The sequence below is a fragment of the Lutra lutra genome, chromosome 7, assembly GCF_902655055.1.
Source record: "Lutra lutra chromosome 7, mLutLut1.2, whole genome shotgun sequence".
Taxonomy (NCBI): domain Eukaryota; kingdom Metazoa; phylum Chordata; class Mammalia; order Carnivora; family Mustelidae; genus Lutra; species Lutra lutra.
The window spans coordinates 107228648-107247609 of NC_062284.1; the positions used below are offsets into that span (position 1 = coordinate 107228648).

The 18962-nt window shown below is 36.3% G+C and overlaps 1 protein-coding gene and 1 long non-coding RNA gene across 4 annotated transcripts in view; one reads left to right on the top strand and one right to left on the bottom strand.

Annotated features, from left to right (window-relative positions):
- LRRC9 (leucine rich repeat containing 9) overlaps positions 1-18962 on the top strand; it is a 120859-nt gene that overhangs the window by 41443 nt on the left and 60454 nt on the right. For all 3 annotated transcript variants that reach the window (XR_007128497.1, XM_047735634.1, XM_047735635.1), the window contains exons 13-17: positions 4749-4881; positions 7027-7149; positions 7784-7899; positions 11203-11415; positions 16754-16873. Coding sequence is in view for 2 of the 3 variants with exons in the window: in XM_047735634.1 (XP_047591590.1) it covers positions 4749-4881; positions 7027-7149; positions 7784-7899; positions 11203-11415; positions 16754-16873 (705 nt within the window). In the remaining variant the exon portion in view is untranslated. The remainder of the gene's footprint in view (positions 1-4748; positions 4882-7026; positions 7150-7783; positions 7900-11202; positions 11416-16753; positions 16874-18962) is intronic.
- LOC125103791 (uncharacterized) overlaps positions 1-18962 on the bottom strand; it is a 137771-nt gene that overhangs the window by 30937 nt on the left and 87872 nt on the right. The window lies entirely within an intron of this gene.

Sequence of the window (18962 nt, forward strand, 5' to 3'; positions counted from 1 at the left end):
TCCTGGTAGGCAGTCCTGCCCTTGGTCTTCCTCTCTATTCCACCTACCTTTAACAGTACAAATTAATCTTTCCTAAAAAATTATTTTCATCTCTCACACTGCACTGTTTCATGATGAAAATTCTTCAGTAGCTTCCCATTACTGATAATAATGAAATCCAAATCCCTCTGCCTGGCATTTAAGGCCCCTCAAAATCTAGCTTCAACCTAACTCCCTATTACCAAATATACAAATATCCCAGATGAAGTATGTGCTTTCCTTACGCTTCTTCTAAACACACCTCAGTGCCGTGGCCTCCCTCTGATGAAATGCCCTTTCCTGCTTTTCACCTGTGGCAAACTTACCCTTCAAGTCTCAGCTCAAGGACTTCTACCTTTGTGCAGCCTTTCCTGAGTTCTCAAATGGTAGGAGCCCTCTTACCTGTTTACGGGTCTATCAAAAAGTCAATATGAAGAACTGTAAACGAATGATTTACTTAAAGAATTCTCTAGCAAACTTAATATATATGCTGCCAAAGCGAGCACCCCTTTAGCAAACTTAAAACATATATACTTACGGGGTGCCTGGCTGGTTCAGTTGGGAAAGCGTGTGACTCTTGATCTCAGAGTCATGAGTTTGAGACTTGCATGGAGTAGAGTTAAAAAAAAAATTTAAGGGGCGCCTGGGTGGCTCAGTGGGTTAAGCCGCTGCCTTCGGCTCAGGTCATGATCTCAGGGTCCTGGGATCGAGCCCCACGTCCGGTTCTCTGCTCAGCAGGGAGCCTGCTTCCTCCTCTCTCTCTGCCTGCCTCTCTGCCTGCTTGTGATCTCTCTCTGTCAAATAAATAAAATCTTTAAAAAAAAATTTAAAAACCTATAAACTTATATTTCACTTGTCTTTTTTTTTAAATTTTATTTATTTATTTGACAGAGACAGCGAGAGAGAGAACACAGCACGGTTAGTGGGAGAGGGAGAAGAAGGCTTCCCACCAAGCAGGGAGCCCAGTGCAGGGCTGGATCCCAGGACCCTGGGATCATGACCTGAGTTGAAGGCAGATGCTTAATGACTAAGCCACCCAGGCACCCCTTTTTGTCTTTTTTTTAAAGGTGTTATTTATTTGAGAGAAAGTGCAAGAGAACACAAGCGGCCAGGGATGGGGGGAGAGGGGCGAAGGGAGAGGGAGAAGCAGACTCTCCACTGAGCAGGGAGCCCATGCAGGGGCTCGATTCCAGGACCCTGAAATCATGACCTGAGCCGAAGACAGACGCTTAACCAACTAAGCCACCCAAGCGCCCTGTCTTTTTCTTTCTTTTTATGTAGGACCAAAGCCTTTGATATGAGGTTGGAACTCCTGAGTCTTTCTTACATCAGGCCACAACCATATTACATACTAGTTTCAGTTTCTTTAAAGTTGAGCATGAACTTAAAGATTCTTGCAAAGCAACTTGAGTACAAAAATCAAACTAGTTTTAGTTTGTATGATCCTCCCGGCCACCACCAAACTTCTGTGTTTGCCTCACCTTCACATATTCTAAAAGAAGCTTCTAATGATTACTCTCTCTGCAGTCTTACCAAAACTTTCCACTTAGTTTTCATAGACACAACTCTCATTCTTTCTCATATTTCATTGTTTTATTTAATGTGTATAATTTCAATAACCAATATAACTGGTATTAAAAAAAAATTTAGGAACACAACTGGCTTTTCCTAAGCATGAAACACAACTGGGTGGAATAGAAATACATCTGTTTTTTAAAAAAATTTTATTACTGAAATACAGATGACATACAGTGTTATATAGTTTCAGGTGTACAATATAGTAACTCAACAATTCTATACATTCCCAGTGCATACCTCAACTAGTGTAGTTACCATCTGTCACCATACATTATTAACAATATTATTGACCAATTCTCTATGCTAGTCCATCAGTATTTTTTAAAGTACCCTCTTATCCTTGAACTGTCACCATACTGTGGGTTCTAGAAAGGATGGAAAATACTGCTTAATCTTGTAAACTGGTTAAGTGGCAGTCAGTGGCAGTTGAAAATTTTATTGTAGCATGTTTGTTATATTGAAATGCAATTGTGTGTGTGTTTCTCTATAAGTCCTTGAGGGGAGGGACTTTCTTTAGAGATTCTTAGTGGAAATCTGAATCTGCATGATGGATAGTTGAATAGATGGGTAGATAGCAGTCATACCTGTTTCTATATATCATGTGCTCTTCTCTTAAAAAGACTTTCCTTTAAAAATTTCTGATTATCGGGGGTGTCTGGGTGGCTTAGTTGTTAAGTGGGTTCTGTGCTGGGTGGGGAGCCTGCTTGAGATTCTTTGTCTCCCACTCTCCCACCTAAAAAAAGAAAAAAAAAAAGTAGATCTTATTTGACATATCTTGTGATGGTTTTTATTTTTAATTATTTAATTTAAAATTATTTCTGTCTTCCCCTCTCTCTCTCTTTTCTTTTTTTTAAGATTTTTTACATTTTCTGATTCTATTTTTTTGTTGCTATTTTTAAAATTAATTATTTCACCATAATCATTTAGTGTACTCCTAATCCCCATTCCCTATTTCACCCATCCCCCCACTTACCTTCCCTCTGGTAACTATCAGTTTGTTCTCTATAGTTAAAAGTCTGTTTCTTGGTTTCTCTCTTTTTTCCTTTGCTTGTTTATTTTGTTTCTTAAATTCTACATGAGTAGAATTATATGGTATCTGTCTTCCTCTAACTGCCTTATTTCACTTAGCATAATACACTCTAGCTCCATCCATGTTGTTGTAAATGGCAATATTTCATTCCTTTTTATGGCTGAATAATATTCCATTGTGCATATATACCACATTTTTTAAATCCCTTCATTTATTGAGGGACACTTAGGCTGCTTTCACAATTCGACTATTATAAATAATGTTGCAATAAACATGGGGGTGCATGACTCATTTTGACTTAGTGTTTCTGGTTTTTGTGTGAAAATACTTAGTAGTGTAATTACTGGATTGTAGTCTTGTTCTATGTTTAATTTTTTTTAAAGATTTTATTTCTTTATTTGACTGACAGAAATCACAAGTAGGCGAGAGGTAGGCAGAGGGAGAGAAGGGGAAGAAGGCTCCCAGCTTGATCCCAGGACCCTGAGATCATGACCTGAGCCGAAGGCAGAGGCTTAACCCACTGAGCCACACAGGTGCCCCTATGTTTAACTTTCTGAGGAATCTCCATACTGTTTTCCACATTGGCTGCACCAGTTTGCTTCCATCAAAAGAGCACAAGAGTTCCTGTTTCTCCACATCCTCACCAACACTTGTTTCTTGTGTTTTTTATTTTAGCCCTTTTGACAGGCATGATGTCATTTCTCATTGAAGTTTTGATTTGCATTTCTCTGTTGATCAGCAAGTTGAATATCTTTTCATGTCTTTTCGGCCATCTGTATGTCTGGAGAAATGTCTGTCCATGTCTTCTGCCCATTTTTTAATTGGGTTATTTGTTTTTTAGGTATTGAGTTTTATAAGTTCTTTATATATTTTGGATACTAACCCTTTATTGGATATATCATTTGCAAATATCTTCTCTAATTTAGTAGGTTGCTTTTTGTTCTGATTCTTTCCTTTGCTATGCAGAAACATTTTGTTCTGTAGTCCTGACAGTTTATTTTTGATTTTACTTCCCGTGCCTCAGGAGACATACCTAGAAAAATGTTGCTACAGGTGATGTTAGAAAGATTACTGCCTATGCTCTTTTCATGATCTTTCCCTCTGTTATTTGAAGGCCAAGACCATGCTATAGCTGCCTAATGCCATGCACATAGCTTGTATCTGATGCATATTTAGTGATATTCATTGGAAATCTGAGAAGGTTCTATTTACTGGAACATGGAATTTATAGTAACATGAGCCACACTTTAGTATTTATTTAAAAAAAATCTTTGGATGACAGGTTTCAAAAAGAAAAAATATATAAGCAATTCAGCATTTATAGAAAACATACATTTTTAGATAAAGTGGCTACTAATATTAAACTAGTAATAATGTCAAAACTGAGATAGTGACAAGGAGAAGCAGATCTGAGTTCAAATCATGACTTTGCTAATTTCTACTTCTGTCTTTGGATAGACTGTATAATCTCTCTTAGCTCTAGGTTTTCTACTACTAAAAACAGAGATTTTATTGACTTTTCAGGACTACTTTCACAGGAAGTAATGTGAATTTTACTGAAGTACTGTATTTCTGATCAAATACTTTAAGAAATAAATCTAGTCACAGAGCAAACCAAGATTTCAATGCATTAGCACAATGAGATGTATCTGGAAATCATTGTAGATTATTAAACCAAAAACACCATTATACCAAATCTTTATTTATATATCTTAAATGTATCTATCTATATGTATATATCATATCTAAATAGAAACTTCACTGATATAATGTCACGCAGGATTTTCTTTTTGGAATTTGCATGATTACTCATGGAGTATCCTTGCAAATGTGTAAAACTACAGCTCCTTCACTACACAGTATTGTCAGCCTTGACTCTGGCTGCTTTTATGGTATAAATATTATACTGTATCACTTTTTGTAAACTTGTTTCCATGTAAATTTAAAATATATAAATGGCCTTACACAACGAAGTTGCACCTGAAGGTTGTCTACTTTTCAGCAAATCTAGTCTGACTTTTCTTTGCCCACACCCACAAACATTTACCAGTAAACCATCTGTATTGAAGCTGAAGTATTGTCAATTTTATAAAAATACTTAGACTTTGTTTTTTTTTTACAGCTGCCTCTCAGAAAAGAAGCTGTGGTTCTTGCTAACAGCCTCAGTATGTGTGAGTGCCCCAGAATTGAATTTTTACAGCAAAAGTACAAAGATGAGAAGAACAACTCTCTTGAGCATGAGCTCTTCAGGCATGGTAATACAAATACACAGATTTTTTGAACTTTTTAGTTCTCAGTCTTCATTAGTTAATTTTGTAACATTTTTAACACTTGGTTTTATCAATCAGGAAGATTTTCTAAAAACTATTTTACTTATTATTTACCAGTGTAATGATATATGACTTTTTGATCTATTACTTCAGTCAAGTTATAAACCAATATTTACTGATCATTGTGTAAACATTAATAGGATGGGACTCGTTTGTTAGTCATGTTTAATCTATTTATATGGAACAAGCACTTTTCATGGTCTGCTTTGTTCATTGACGAGACAAGACGAGCCTAGGGTCCTCCTACTACATTGCCATCCTACCTCCTCTCTCTCAATCTCCTTTTATCTCCATTAACTTGTGTCCTAAAAATAAACTCAGTATATATGCATCACACACACACACACACACACACACACACACACACACCCCACACCTCAAGTTCACAGGGCAGAGAAAAGAGAACCTGACCCAATTATGCAATAATCATCATACCAAGCACTGGGGAAGGGAGTCCTTATTTGTCCTTAATCATTGTAATAGAAGATAAGAAGACCTTGTTGTAAATCTAAAACTGGCTAAAGGCGTGCCTGCGTGGCTCAGTTGTTGAGGTTCTGCCTTTGGCTCAGGTCATGATCCCAGGGTCCTGGGACCAAGCCCTGAATTGGGCTCCCTGCTTGGCGGGAAACCTGCTTCTCCCTCTCCTACTCCCCCTGCTTGTGTTCCCTCTCTCGTTGTGTCTCTCTCTGTCAAATAAATAAAATCTTTAAAAAAAAAGACAAGATAAACTGTAAAATGTATAGATTGCTTTATAAATTACCTCATAGAAGATAAACTTTTGGTAGTTTCATTTATTCACCGTGATTAGTACTTTATTTGCATCTTGAATATATAGATAAAAGTATATGAGCCAATTTGCAAGACAGTTGTGGGAGAGGTTCCCTGTTAACCACAGGCTGGGGCAAAAAACCAGCTCATCAGGTCCTCCTCCTACCTCACCCTCCCACTGTTCATTGTTCAGTTCCACCAGTAGTATGGAATGGTTACTGCATGTTAGGCACCTGGTGGGTGACAGGGATACAGTCTCTGCAAACTAGACACAGTGCTCCTTTATGGTACTGACAAACATTAATAATCACACAAATAAATATAAAATTATAATTTTCATAAGAGCTGTAAGATGAAATATTAGTGCATATGTTCCAAGAATATATAATAAGGAGAACGGACCTGGTCAAGGAGTAAGGGATGCCTACTCTTTGGTCTCCACTATTCAACCTACTGAAGATTGAGCAGTCAGAAATTTGGTTAATTTAACTCTCTAAGAGTAATATTCTAGGTTTCAGAAAATAGCTCTGCTAAGATTATTCATATTGAACTACATGTATTTTGCAGTCTTTTATTAAGTTAATAATAATCAGAAAATTAAGCAGATTATTGAATATAGAAAGAACTCCTTATTTGAAAAAACCATTTGCTTCTTTTTTCTCATTCTCCTCTATTCCCATCTTAAGAAACACCTCATGATGTTTTTCTAGATCCTTCTGAAATATGTTTCCCAAAACAATTAGGGTTTCTCAATTTGCATTTTATGACTCATACATCGTAAAAAAAAGGCGGGGGGCATCTCAATGTTTTATGCCTACTGATTACAAGTTACTTTATAGGACTGACTCCTAGAGATCCTTAGGATTGAGTGAATCCAAAGATCCCTTAGGAATCTAAAGGGAAAATAAATGTTTATCCATTCAGTAAAGATGTATTGAGTGCCTCCTATGATCTAAGCTATATGCTAGGTGCTGATGATAAAGAGATGAATTTTTACCCAGTTAATAACAATAAAAAGTTTCTTACTTTAAATTACTTAATAAAAAAAACTTACTATTTTCTTTCCTTCCTCCTTTTCTGTAAAGCTTTGCTTGATATAATTACAGGAATCCTCTTTCATATTTTCTTCATTTGGTCAACAAATATTTAGTGAGCTTCTGTTTTGCTATACAATGGCAAACAAGGTAGCCAGGATTCCTCCCCTTGCAGAACATACTGTCAGGTCTGCGACCATTAAGAAAAGTAATATGGGAATGTTACCAAAATGAATTAGTGTTAAAATTATTTTTTATTCATATTTAGGCATCCTCCTCATTACAAAGGTCTTCCTTGGACAGAGTGTTCAGGCTCGTGAACAGGACTCCATCAATCAAGCTAACTATCCAATGGTTAATTCAGTGTTCGTTCCTCGAAAATATATACCAAGTATGTCTGCTATAAAGAGAAATGTGCTTTAATTTTTCTGAATACATAATGTTTGTGTTTAATACAGATGTGTAGAGTTTAACTTCTACCAACAAAGTTTGTAAACTTTTCTAAAAAATCCTTTGTTAGCTACTAGCGAGCTTTTATTTTCCTATTCCCTACTTCAGTGACACTTATATGTGTGTGTAGACTTTTATTTTGTAAATGATACATCCATACATACTCATATACATTATATATATATACTATATATGTGTTTCATATATTATATAATACATATATGTATTTCAAAAGATGAAAAGCCCACCCACTTTTAATAGCAAAGGTTTTTGGGAAATACATTTGTCAAAAATATATGGCCACACATTGAATAGAAAAATGGTAAGTATAAAAAGGAAAAGGACATGAATAAAATTAAACCCTACTAGTCTATGTAGTGGAAGGGTGACTAGTAAGTATTTCTAGAATTAAGAAACTGCCTAGGAGAGTGGAAAAAATATAAGAAATGGAATACTCTTAATAACATGATAGAACTTGCTGAGTTTATTGTTTATTAATCTGTGTAATAATGAAAAATATATATTTCATTTTGAAGAGTATTTTTCTTGTTTTGTTTTTTTTTATTTTACTCTAGATTCTGTCATGGGACAAAGAAACTGTGATTGCAGCGTTCGGCAGTGCAAGTGGTTTGTCTTTGATCATGACCTTGTTTTGCCAGAATACATTGTTGAATTTGAGTATATTACAGTGGTATGGATATATTTTTAAAATTGGAATTCCTTAAATAAGGACAGAACAGTAATTTGAAGTCTAATAATGTAATGTCAGGTTTATATTAAATATGTCTATTTATACATAAACATATAAAATGGTTATTTGGTGAAGGGTTTAATTTTCAAAATAGATATTATGACACCTAAATGTTTTTATGTGCACAAATATATTACCTGAGTAATATATGGCTGTAGTCTCACTGAAAAAGTTTCAAACTACATTGAAGAATATATAATAAACATGAAAATCTGATTTCACTTCAACCCCAGCACCACTCCCTTTCATGAAGAAATCCACTGTTAACAGCTTTGTGGGTTTGCTTTCAATCTTTTTTTCTATGTATTTATACATATAGCAACATATACCATTTTACATAGTAGGATCAAGACCTAAGTATTTTGTGATTTTTTTTGCCTCTAACAATATGTTTTGGACATATTCCCACTTCAGTACATATAGGCCTATACTTTTTTTTTTTTACGATTTTATTTATTTATTTGAGAAAGAGGAGAGTGAGAGAGAGAGCACGAGATGGGGAAGGGTCAGAAGGAGAAGCAGACTCCCTGCTGAGCAGGGAGCCCAATGGGGGACTCAGTCCTGGGACCCTGGGATCATGACCTGAGCCAAAGGCAGTCGCTTAACCAACTGAGCCACCCCGAAGCCCAGGTCTATTCTTCATTCTTTTGGTGGCTGCATACTATCCAGTAATAATCTGATTTATTTGACTATTATTCTGTGGATGAAACATACAGGTTGTTTCCGTCTTCTTACTATTTATTTATTTATTTAAAGATTTTATTTACTTATTTGAGAGAGAAACAGTGAGGGAAAGCATGAGAGGGGAGAAGGTCAGAGGGAGAAGCAGACTCCCCGTGGACCTGGGAGCCCAATGCGGGACTCGATCCCAGAACTCCAGGATAATGACCTGAGCCGAAGACAGTCACCAATCAACTGAGCAACCCAGGCACCTAAGTCTTCTTACTATTTAAAACAGTGCTTCAGTGAATATCATTATAGCTGCATCTTTATACAAATATGGAAGTTTCTATGCAGAATAGATTTGTAGAACTGGGTAGTCAAAGGATATACACATACTAAATTTTGGTAGATACTGTCAGTATTCTACACAAAGGCTTGGCCATTCTACAAATTTCCAACAGTATGTGACAGTGTTCGTTTCTTTACATCTTTACCAAAATAAGATATTATCAATCTTTTATGTTTCCACTCTAATGAGCAAGAAAAAGAAACTTTATTCTTTCATATACTTATGGATTGTTTAGTCTTATAAAGTACTTGTTATATCCTTGACTATTTTCTATTGGACTCTATCCTCTTCATATTGATTGGAAAAACCCATATAGGCATTCTTGGATATTAACCCTTTGTCTTACATATATATGTTGCAAACATTTTCTGTCACTTTTCTTTTAGATTTATTTATAGCAATAACCTTGTCATTTTAGTTTGTAATTTACTTGTTCATTTTTAGGAGGTCAGATCTCTCCATCTTTTCTGTTACAAATTCTGTTTTATATCTCATTTCAGAAGGCTTATATAAATATTCTCCTTTATTTTCTTCAGTATTGATATAAATTAGTTCTATAGTTTTCAACTTTTTAAAAGTCCATCTGGAAATTATTTAATATCATGTAAGAAGGGGATCAAACAATTTTTTACTTAAAAATGGGTAGCTACTTGACCAAGCATCATCTTTTTTGCTCTTTTTTGAAATACCCTCTTTATTGTTAAAATTTTCATAAATAAGAGATTTATTTATAGATGTTTCTATTCTGTTCCATTGGTCCTTTTATCTAATCTTGGACCCCTACCATATTGTTTTGGTTATTACAACTTTGATGATATGCTTTGATATGTTATAGGGCAAATTCCCTTCCTCTGCCCCCACTCATCTTTTTTAAAAAATTTTCTTGGCTATTCTTGAACACTTTCTCTTCCAAATAAAATTCAGAATCAGCTTGTTAAGTTCTATTTCAAAAATCTTTTTAGGATTTTGTTAAGATTGTACTGAATTTAAAAGTTAATTTGGGTGAACTGGCTTTTGCAGTGATGGAGTTCTCATCTAGGAACATGGTAAGTTATTTCATTTACTCAAGTCCTTTCTTACAGTTTTCTTTATGCTGGTGTTAAGTATAGTTCTGGGCATTTATATTTCATATTGTTATTATGAATGAGGCTGTTTCAGTCAAGTATGCTTTCAGCAAAAAGACATAGAAGCCTAGACAAATAGTAAACAGAATGACTCTAACAAGAAGTCGAGAGGTGGGCAGTCCTGGTTGTTGTGACTCTTCAGTCACAGATGTCAGCAAAGAACTTAGCTCCATCATTCATCTGCTTGCTAGTTCATGAGCTCTTCCCATCAGAAGATTCACTTCTTTATTCACTTTTGGGGAATTTTCTTAATTCCTTTATTATTTTTTTTCTTCCACTCTCTGTTCATCCCTCTGGAACCTTGATTAGTTAAACTTTGGGCATTCTGAATTGATCCTCCATGTCTTTTAATTTTTTTCCTCTCATATTTTATATCTCCATTTTTAAATTCTCTGTTCAAGAAGATTTCCTTAATAATAGCCTCACCTCACTAATTTGATCTGTTGCCATATCCATTTGTATTGAATATTTTTATTTCACTAATTGTTTTTATTTTGACTCTAAAGTATTTACCCTATTCTTTTCTATAGCAGCCTGTTCTATTATGGATGCTTTATTCTCCCAGGTTTTAAATTCTCTTATGGATCATTTTGTTTTTTTCTGAGCCATTTCTATTTATGTTGTTCATGCTCATTCATCTACAGTTCTTACCATAATTACTTAATTACCTAGAGCATCCCATTGCTGTTTTACTTGTTCACTCTGAACACCAGGTTTCTCTGCATCTGCTTTTCAAAGTGGTTATCTCCTATACAGGAGTTTTGGCTACCGGTTACATTTCTGCTATTTGTCTTCAATTCAGTCCCTTTTGATTTATGTCTCACAATTCCTTGTCTTTTGTTGGTGCTCTCTCCACTGCTGAAAAACTATTTAAAGATTATCTTTTGCCAGTTTTAAGGAATTTTCAATGGGAGGGGATGAACACATTTATTCTTAGCCTATAATTTTAATCTATTTTCATTGATTTCCTAATGTGATTCTGGTCATCATAGGTATTACTATATAGCTGAAAAAAAGAGGTAACTCATCTTTGCTACATAGCCTGTTTCTTGTTCAAAATGATAAATACAACAACCAAATTTTCAATACTTTTAATAAATTTTTTAGGTCAAGCCTCGCTCTTTATTTTCTTCATTCAACAATGTTATTTTAGAAGAAAGCAAAAAAAATTCAGAAGGATCAGTATTGTCCCAGGATTTGAAATTTGATGATGAAGTTATAAAAATGGATCCCAGGATTAAGCCCAGACCAAAACTTATTAGTTTGGATGATAAAACAATACTTTCTCTTGCCAAGACTAGCATTTACAGTCATATTGTGGTGAGTATTATAAGGAGTAAAATCTGGAATTTGGACCTCGAATTTGGAATCATAATCTAACACATGAAGTCTAAGGACACTAAAGCACCTATCTGGTGATGCCAGCCATCATGCTGTCAAAGTTAAAAATGACTTGACCTTTCCTTCTTTGTGGACTAGATCGGTGTTGTTTGGTAGTAATATAATATTAACCATACATGTAATTTAAAATGTTCTCTTAGCCATGCCAAAAATGTTTTAATTAGAAGATTAATTTTAAGGGGTGCCTGGGTGGCTCAGTGGGTTAAGCCTCTGCCTTCAGCTCAGGTCATGATCTTAGGGTCCTGGGATCAAGCCCCATATCAGGCTCTCTTCTCAGCAGAGAGCCTGCTTCCCTTCCTCAATCTCTGCCTGTCTCTCTGCCTACTTGTGATCTCTTTCTCTGTCAAATAAATAAATAAAATCTTTTTTAAAAGATTAATTTTAATTAATCCAATATATCTAAAATATTATCATTTCAATATGCAATCAATATGAAGAGTCATTAATCAGATAGTTTCAACTAAGTCTTTGATGTCTGGAGTATATTTGCAGTCTATAGCACTTTCAGACTAGCCACATTTCATGTGCTCAACAGCCACATGTCGTTAGTGACTACCATACAAGACAGTATAGGCCTAGAGGGTAGCCTTCTAGTTTACAAGGTATTTTATTCCTGAATAACAAGTAAGCTCTCTTTAAATGATTAAGACAGATAAGTTTCAAATCAGTTTCCAGGATTCGTCAACATAGAATATCAGAGCTTTATCTTTATAAAATTAATCAACAGAATTTGAGTTAGTACTGAAGCAACTTTATATACACTGGGGCAGTTCTGTTGAGATATTAAACCTACGTCCATACCTTGACTTACAGATCTGTCCATTTCAAATCAGCTACCATTCTATCTGAACTATCATTAATTATCCCTGACCTCGACTACTGCGATGGCCTTCTAACTGGGCTCCTGGCACTCTACCACTGCAATACTGCACAACTCCAGGAGATGCAATTCACATTATATGCTATTAATGTATTCTCTGGGTGCCATTCATTATATAACTGAATATAACTCAGTATGGGGGCTAGGAGGTGCCTCCTAGAGCTGTACAACAGAGGCCCTGTCCTGCTTTCACTTTGAGCCCTCAACTCATTCTCCATGTGGAAGCTAGAGCAATCTTTTCAAAATGCAAATCTGATCATGAAATCTCTGTCACCCCTCACCACTCCTACTTGAAATTCTCAAATGATTTTCCATTGTTTTTTTTTAAATATTTTATTTATTTATCTGACAGACAGAGATCACAAGTAGGCAGAGAGGCAGGCAGAGAGAGAGGAGGAAGCAGGCTCCCTGCCAAGCAGAGAGTTCATTGCAGGGCTCAATCCCAGGACCCTGGAATTATGACCTGTGCTGAAGGCAGAGGCTTTAACCCACTGAGCCACCAGGTGCCCCTGACTTTGCATCACCTGGTCCCTGGCCTACCTTACCAGACTCTTTTCATATTACCCTCTCTTTAGCTCTCTGTGCTCAGCCTCCTTTCTATTTCTTAAATGCATTCTGCATGCATCCAAAAGAGCCTCTGCACTTGCTAGTCCTCCACGTGGAATGTTCTCCCCTGACTCCTTTCTCCTAGTTAATTCCCACACAACATTTAGATCCATACTGAAGCATTAAAATTTTCTCTTATCTCTGAGTCTAGGTGAGATTCCTTTGTTATATGCTCTGTATCCTTCCTAGATTGTAAATTCCACAGGGCAGGGGCTATGGCTGATCTTCGATATGTATATCCCCAGGATCAGGGAACCAATGTAAGATGGTGTGGTGTGCATTTCACAAGAGAGCCATATCCAAAGGGTACCCTTTAAATCATAGAGCAGTATATATACTACAATTTTCTGACCATTCTTCAAAAAATTTCTTGTACTAACAAAATCGACATATTGTGACAATTTTCTAAAAGCTGAAAATAAAGGTATCTCAAGGAAAGGATGGATCCCACTTTCTAATTTACTCATAAACACTATGTAGTCTAGCATCAGCTCTGCCATTTTCTAGCACAACACCTGGCACATATGAGATACTCATTACAAAAACAATACCTTTACAAACAGCAAGCCGTTCATACAGAGAAAGTAGGTTTGCTTGAACCTACAGAAGTGGCAAGCAAATTGATATTTGATTGATAAACTGATAAAAATACGTGAGAAGACAAGTTATTCTCACAGGACACTATCTTTCTGTGTGTGTACTGAAAGCTGAGATACAGATAAATATTCAGGATGATTTTTATCTTGAAAGTCAATTACATTGCTCCAGTGTGACATTTCTAGATCGCTTGCTTATGATGACAGTCTTTTTCAAGTGACTGGGGGAAACAAAAGAATGAAAAAATATTTTTTAAAATAATAAGTGTGGCCAACAGTTCTGAGTCTGCTTCTGAAAATATTTAGAAAATATCTGTTTTCAAGTTGTTTATGGGATTGCTTTTGTCCAACTTGCTTGATGTCCAACATCATCACCACCCACCAAATCTTCAGGTCTAGGAGATTAAGTTTTGACCTTAGCCAGTTATTATTAGAGAGGGAGAAAAGTTTTATAACAAGATGACAGTATCATCGTCTGTATCATAAATATGCAGTCTAGTGATTACAGGAGCAATCTTTAAACTGACAGCATGGAGAAATTACTGTTTCTGCACTATAATGTCAAGATTTCATATTTGAGTAATGCATTTTTGATAAAAAGCTTTACTAATTAAAGCCTTAATAAATGCATGAGTTCTGATTGGACTGAGCTTCTATGACATATGTTTCTATAGATTTTAAAGGGATTAAATAAAAGTTTAAAAAAACAGCAATAGTAAAAAAAAAAAAAAGTAGGTCTTTTTTTATTTTCTTTGGTTTGTAAGATAATAGTGAGGAGAATAAGACTTCAGAATACCCTGGGTTGACCTCCACCTGACTGCCTTAATTTTATCAACACCCTTAGCATAAAAATGAAAGAATTTCTCATTCTAAATTTACCTATATGGCTCAAAAGCCAGAAAAACCTTTGAAGGCTTTTAGTAAGAATACTAGATAGTACAATAAGAATGTTTAGAAATCACACCATTTATTTTCCTTTCTTTTTGCCATTACTATAAGAGAAATATCAGGATACATACCTCTTACTTTCTTTTCAGTCTTCCCCACTAGATGGAGGTTTTTTTGAGGCCATTCATAAAAGTAAATAAAATATATAGAAATAAAGTTGGGAGGTGGGGGAGGATGGGTGAAATGGGTGAAGGGGATTAAGAGTACACTTACTCTGATGAGCACTGAGCAATGTACAGAATTGTTGAATCATATACACCTGAAACTACTGTAACACTGTATGTTAATTTTAGTTGAATAAAAAAAAATAGACTTGTTGTTAGTTGGACGTCTGTTTTTTGCAATGACTTGTTCATCTAGCATTTACCGAGCATTTGCTTTGTTTTAGGCAATGAGGTAAGTATTGGGAGTTCAAAATGAATTAGTTATTTTCCCTGTCTCATGGACCTCATTTTAGTGGAGACAGATATGTAAACAAACATAGGAAGCTTGGAGTTGCTGGGAGAACGCCAGGGAAAGAGATAAGTCTTACGCAGACTTTTGAAGGATATGAGAAACTTAGTTGTTTACATCTCCCAGGCAGGGGAAATACTCTGTCTAGAAGCATATGGTTTTGAAAGATCCTAGTGTTAACATGGAACACAGGGTGACTATGAACATAGGGTGTGTACCAGTGGAAGGTAAAGACGTAGGCTGGAAAACAGGAGGGTGCATGAGGCTATGGCTGGAAGAGTAGGAGGCATGCCACAATAGGATGGGTTTTTGAAGGCAAATTTTAAATTTTAGATTTTCTTTAAGGAACAGTTGCTGTGTTTTTAAAGCCCCCAACTTTGGCAACTTGTGGTTAGATTTAAGTCAGACTGATGGTATGGCTATCCAGTGGAAACTATGCAGTAGTTCGAAGGACAAATAAGAGTCTGAACTAAGGCACTTGTAGGGGTAATGGCATGGAATGGTTGGTTTGAGAAACATTTCTAGAATCAAGTATTTATGGAAAAGGGGAAAAGGGGGTGGTAAACAATATCTGTTCGATAGACAGTGAAAGTCTCAATCAGGTCCAAAAACATAGACTGACAGGCAGATATAAAGGAAAAATGTTGTATTCAGTTTGGACATGTTAAGTGTAAGGTTTCTGTAGATGCTATCATGGATGATACCGGTATGTAACCTGTGGCATAAACTACTCTACGTAATTTCATCCTTCTTAACAATCTTAACCAAGTTTTGAGAACTATTCGACATTCAAATGTTTCTTGGAATTTATGTTACGTCCACGGTATAATAGGGTATAAGACGGTGGTGGTGAGTGAAGAGAGCTGGGAGGTAGACACTTGATTTTATCATGATATCCATTTGTTGTGAATACTGCAGTCAATTATATTAACACATTTTCTTGTGCCACTACTTATGATGTAGACTATGCGTGAATGTAATCTTCACTCAATATCATTCACAATGGTGTAGTCGAAAGATAGAAAAATAGGTAGTCATCAGGGTATCCCCTAAATATACAGCTGTATTAACACTCCTTTTAATTGAGCACAGGATCAAATGGATAGGGAAAGTTTAGACCACATTTTGATAGAGAAACATTTTCCTACCCCCTTCTTTGAGTCTGTCCTCCTGCTTTAACACCCTCAGCCTCTGCTCCTTAGTCCAGCGGCCTCATACAGTTTCCTGCAGTCAGGATGGCCCTGCCATCTTCTCTTGTGAGATAGCCTCACCAAAACCCCAAATCTTTAGGGCCTACGTTGCTCAGTGGCTAGCTTGAGAAATAGGCATGCCTCAATAAATATCTTAACAATATATTTAGCTGTTTTCTAAAAAGAATTTCTAGACCAAGTGGAAAATCAAATTAATCAAGAACAGGATCCAGTAATGCTATTATAAGCTCTACCTTTTAAAAGCATACATTAGGGACGCCTGGGTGGCTCAGTTGGTTGGACGACTGCCTTCGGCTCAGGTCATGATCCTGGAGTCCCGGGATCGAGTCCCGCATCGGGCTCCCGGCTCCGCGGGGAGTCCGCTTCTCTCTCTGACCTTCTCCTCGCTCATGCTCTCTCTCACTGTCTCTCTCTCAAATAAATAAATAAAATCTTTAAAAAAAATAAAATAAAAGCATACATTAGGTTTACTTCTTATTGGCTCTCTCTTAATATTACTTAAATAACTATGATGTAGAATATAATCTGTCTTATTTTTAAATTTACATTTCATTTTATTTCAGAATCTGAATCTCCATGGAAATAGCTTGAGTAAATTGAGAGATCTCTCCAAGTTAACAGGACTTCGAAAACTTAATATCAGCTTCAATGAATTTACTTGTTTAGATGATGTATACCACCTGGTAAGAACTGTCCTTTTGAAATTATTTAAGTAAAAGAATTAATTTAATAGATATATTATTTTTGTAATGAAGACCTCAAACATACTATATTCAAGATTATGCAGCTCAAATTAGGAACACAACACTGTGGTCTGTTACTTTGTCTAAAATAGGTCTTAGGGCACCTAACTGGCTCAGTCAGTTAAGTGTCCGCCTTCGGCTCAGGTCATGATCTTGGGGTCCTGAGATCGAGCCCTGCATCGGGCTCTCTGCTCAGCAGGGGAGTCTGCTTCTCCCTCTACCTATGCCCCTCCCCCCACCTATTTGTGGTCTCTCTGTCTCAAATAAATAAAATCTTTTAAAAAATTAAAATAAAAAATGTCAGATTCAGATTCCATTTGCAAACCAAATATACACCTGTGGTCATACCTGATTTCTAACTACTTTAAAGTAAATTCATTTTAAAACTACTCCAGACTTATTTTTAAAATGCTCTTTGGAAATTGTCATTTCCATTTTCTTCTGCTCTTGTTTTCTCATTCTTATTTTTCTCCTTGTGAGTCTTTACTTCTTCATTTTCTTTTCTTTTTTTTTTATTAAAGATTTTATTTATTTATTTGACAGAGAGATCACAAGCAGGCAGAGAGGCAGGCAGAGAGACAGGAGGAAGCAGGCTCCCTGCTGAGCAGAGAGCCCGATGCAGGACTTGATCCCAGGACTCCGAGATCATGACCTGAGCCGAAGGCAGCGGCTTAACCCACTGAGCCACCCAGGCGCCCCTACTTCTTCATTTTCTGATTCACCGCTTCGTATCTAAGGCTGTTAGTTCTCTTCCCACTTGTTCATTATTCATGTTGTTATTTCTCTTTCTTTCTGCCTTGTCCTCTCTGTCACATGCACAGATCTTATTTGATTTGTGTTCGCCCCACCATAGATCATAGGACAAACACAGTAATGCACCATGTACACATAGCTAAGCATCTTATCTGGCTTTTGTTTTCTTTGTTATATATCATACAACAAAAGTAATTGCATATGTGGCTCCAGAATGCCAACACAGCATCCCCTGTTTCCATTGGTCCCAAATCACAGGCCTAACTTTCCAGAACATATCATCATTCTCAGCTCTTACTCATTCCCTACCCCCTTTCAGTCCTATCAAAGCATCTGTGTTGCTGCTTCTCCCACTGTGGTGGGAGCTGTTGCTTTCCTTACTGATCTTAAGCTTTAGTACTAAATCTCCATCCTTATTTCTTTTAGTAAGCCAAAGTCCTTTTGTTTTTTTAAAGATTTACTTATTTAAGAGAGAGACAGAGTGGGGAGGAGGAGCAGAGGGACGGGAAGAGAGAACTCAAGCCACCCAGGGGCCCAAAGCCGAAGTCCTTTTTAATAGAATCCCTCATAGTCTGGATTTGATACACAGTTTGAGGAAAGAAGGTAGTTTAATAGAGATCCCAAGACTATATGTAAGTTGTTGGCATTTTTTATTTAACTTTTTTCTGATTTGCCAGTGGTTACAGAGGTTGTAACAGTCATAATTTTGCTTATGCACAAAATTTAAAGAGTAAGCTCTTGAGCTGCCTGAGTGACTCAGTCGGTTAAGCATCCAACTCTTGATTTCAGCTCAGGTCATGCTTTCAGGGTGGTGGGATCAAGCCTGCATCAGCAAGGATTAGCTTGAGATTCTTTCTCTCACCCTCCTCCTCTGCCCCTCCTCACCACTCTCACACGCTCTAAAATAAATAAATCCTTTGTGTGTTGTTGTTTTTTTTTTTAAAGTAAACTCCCAAGTCAGGCAAAGCACGTGGATAGTGCTTTTAGAGCATGCTTTTAGATCGCTTAGCCAGCCACCCAGCATGTATTTTGCAGTATGGTTTTATTGTTCTCCTTGGATAGAAAAATTTCTATCACTGTGTACTTACTGGATTGATATTACTGTGGCCATTTTACAAACAAGAGAACTGGACAAATTGTATGCCCAAGTGGTATTTTCAAATTTTGAGATTAGCAAAGGTAGCTAGAAATAACCTCTCAAACATCAAGTATCTGAGGTGTAAATGTGTCTTGAAAAATGACTGTAGGGATGTTAGGGGTGATCAGAGAGAGGAGA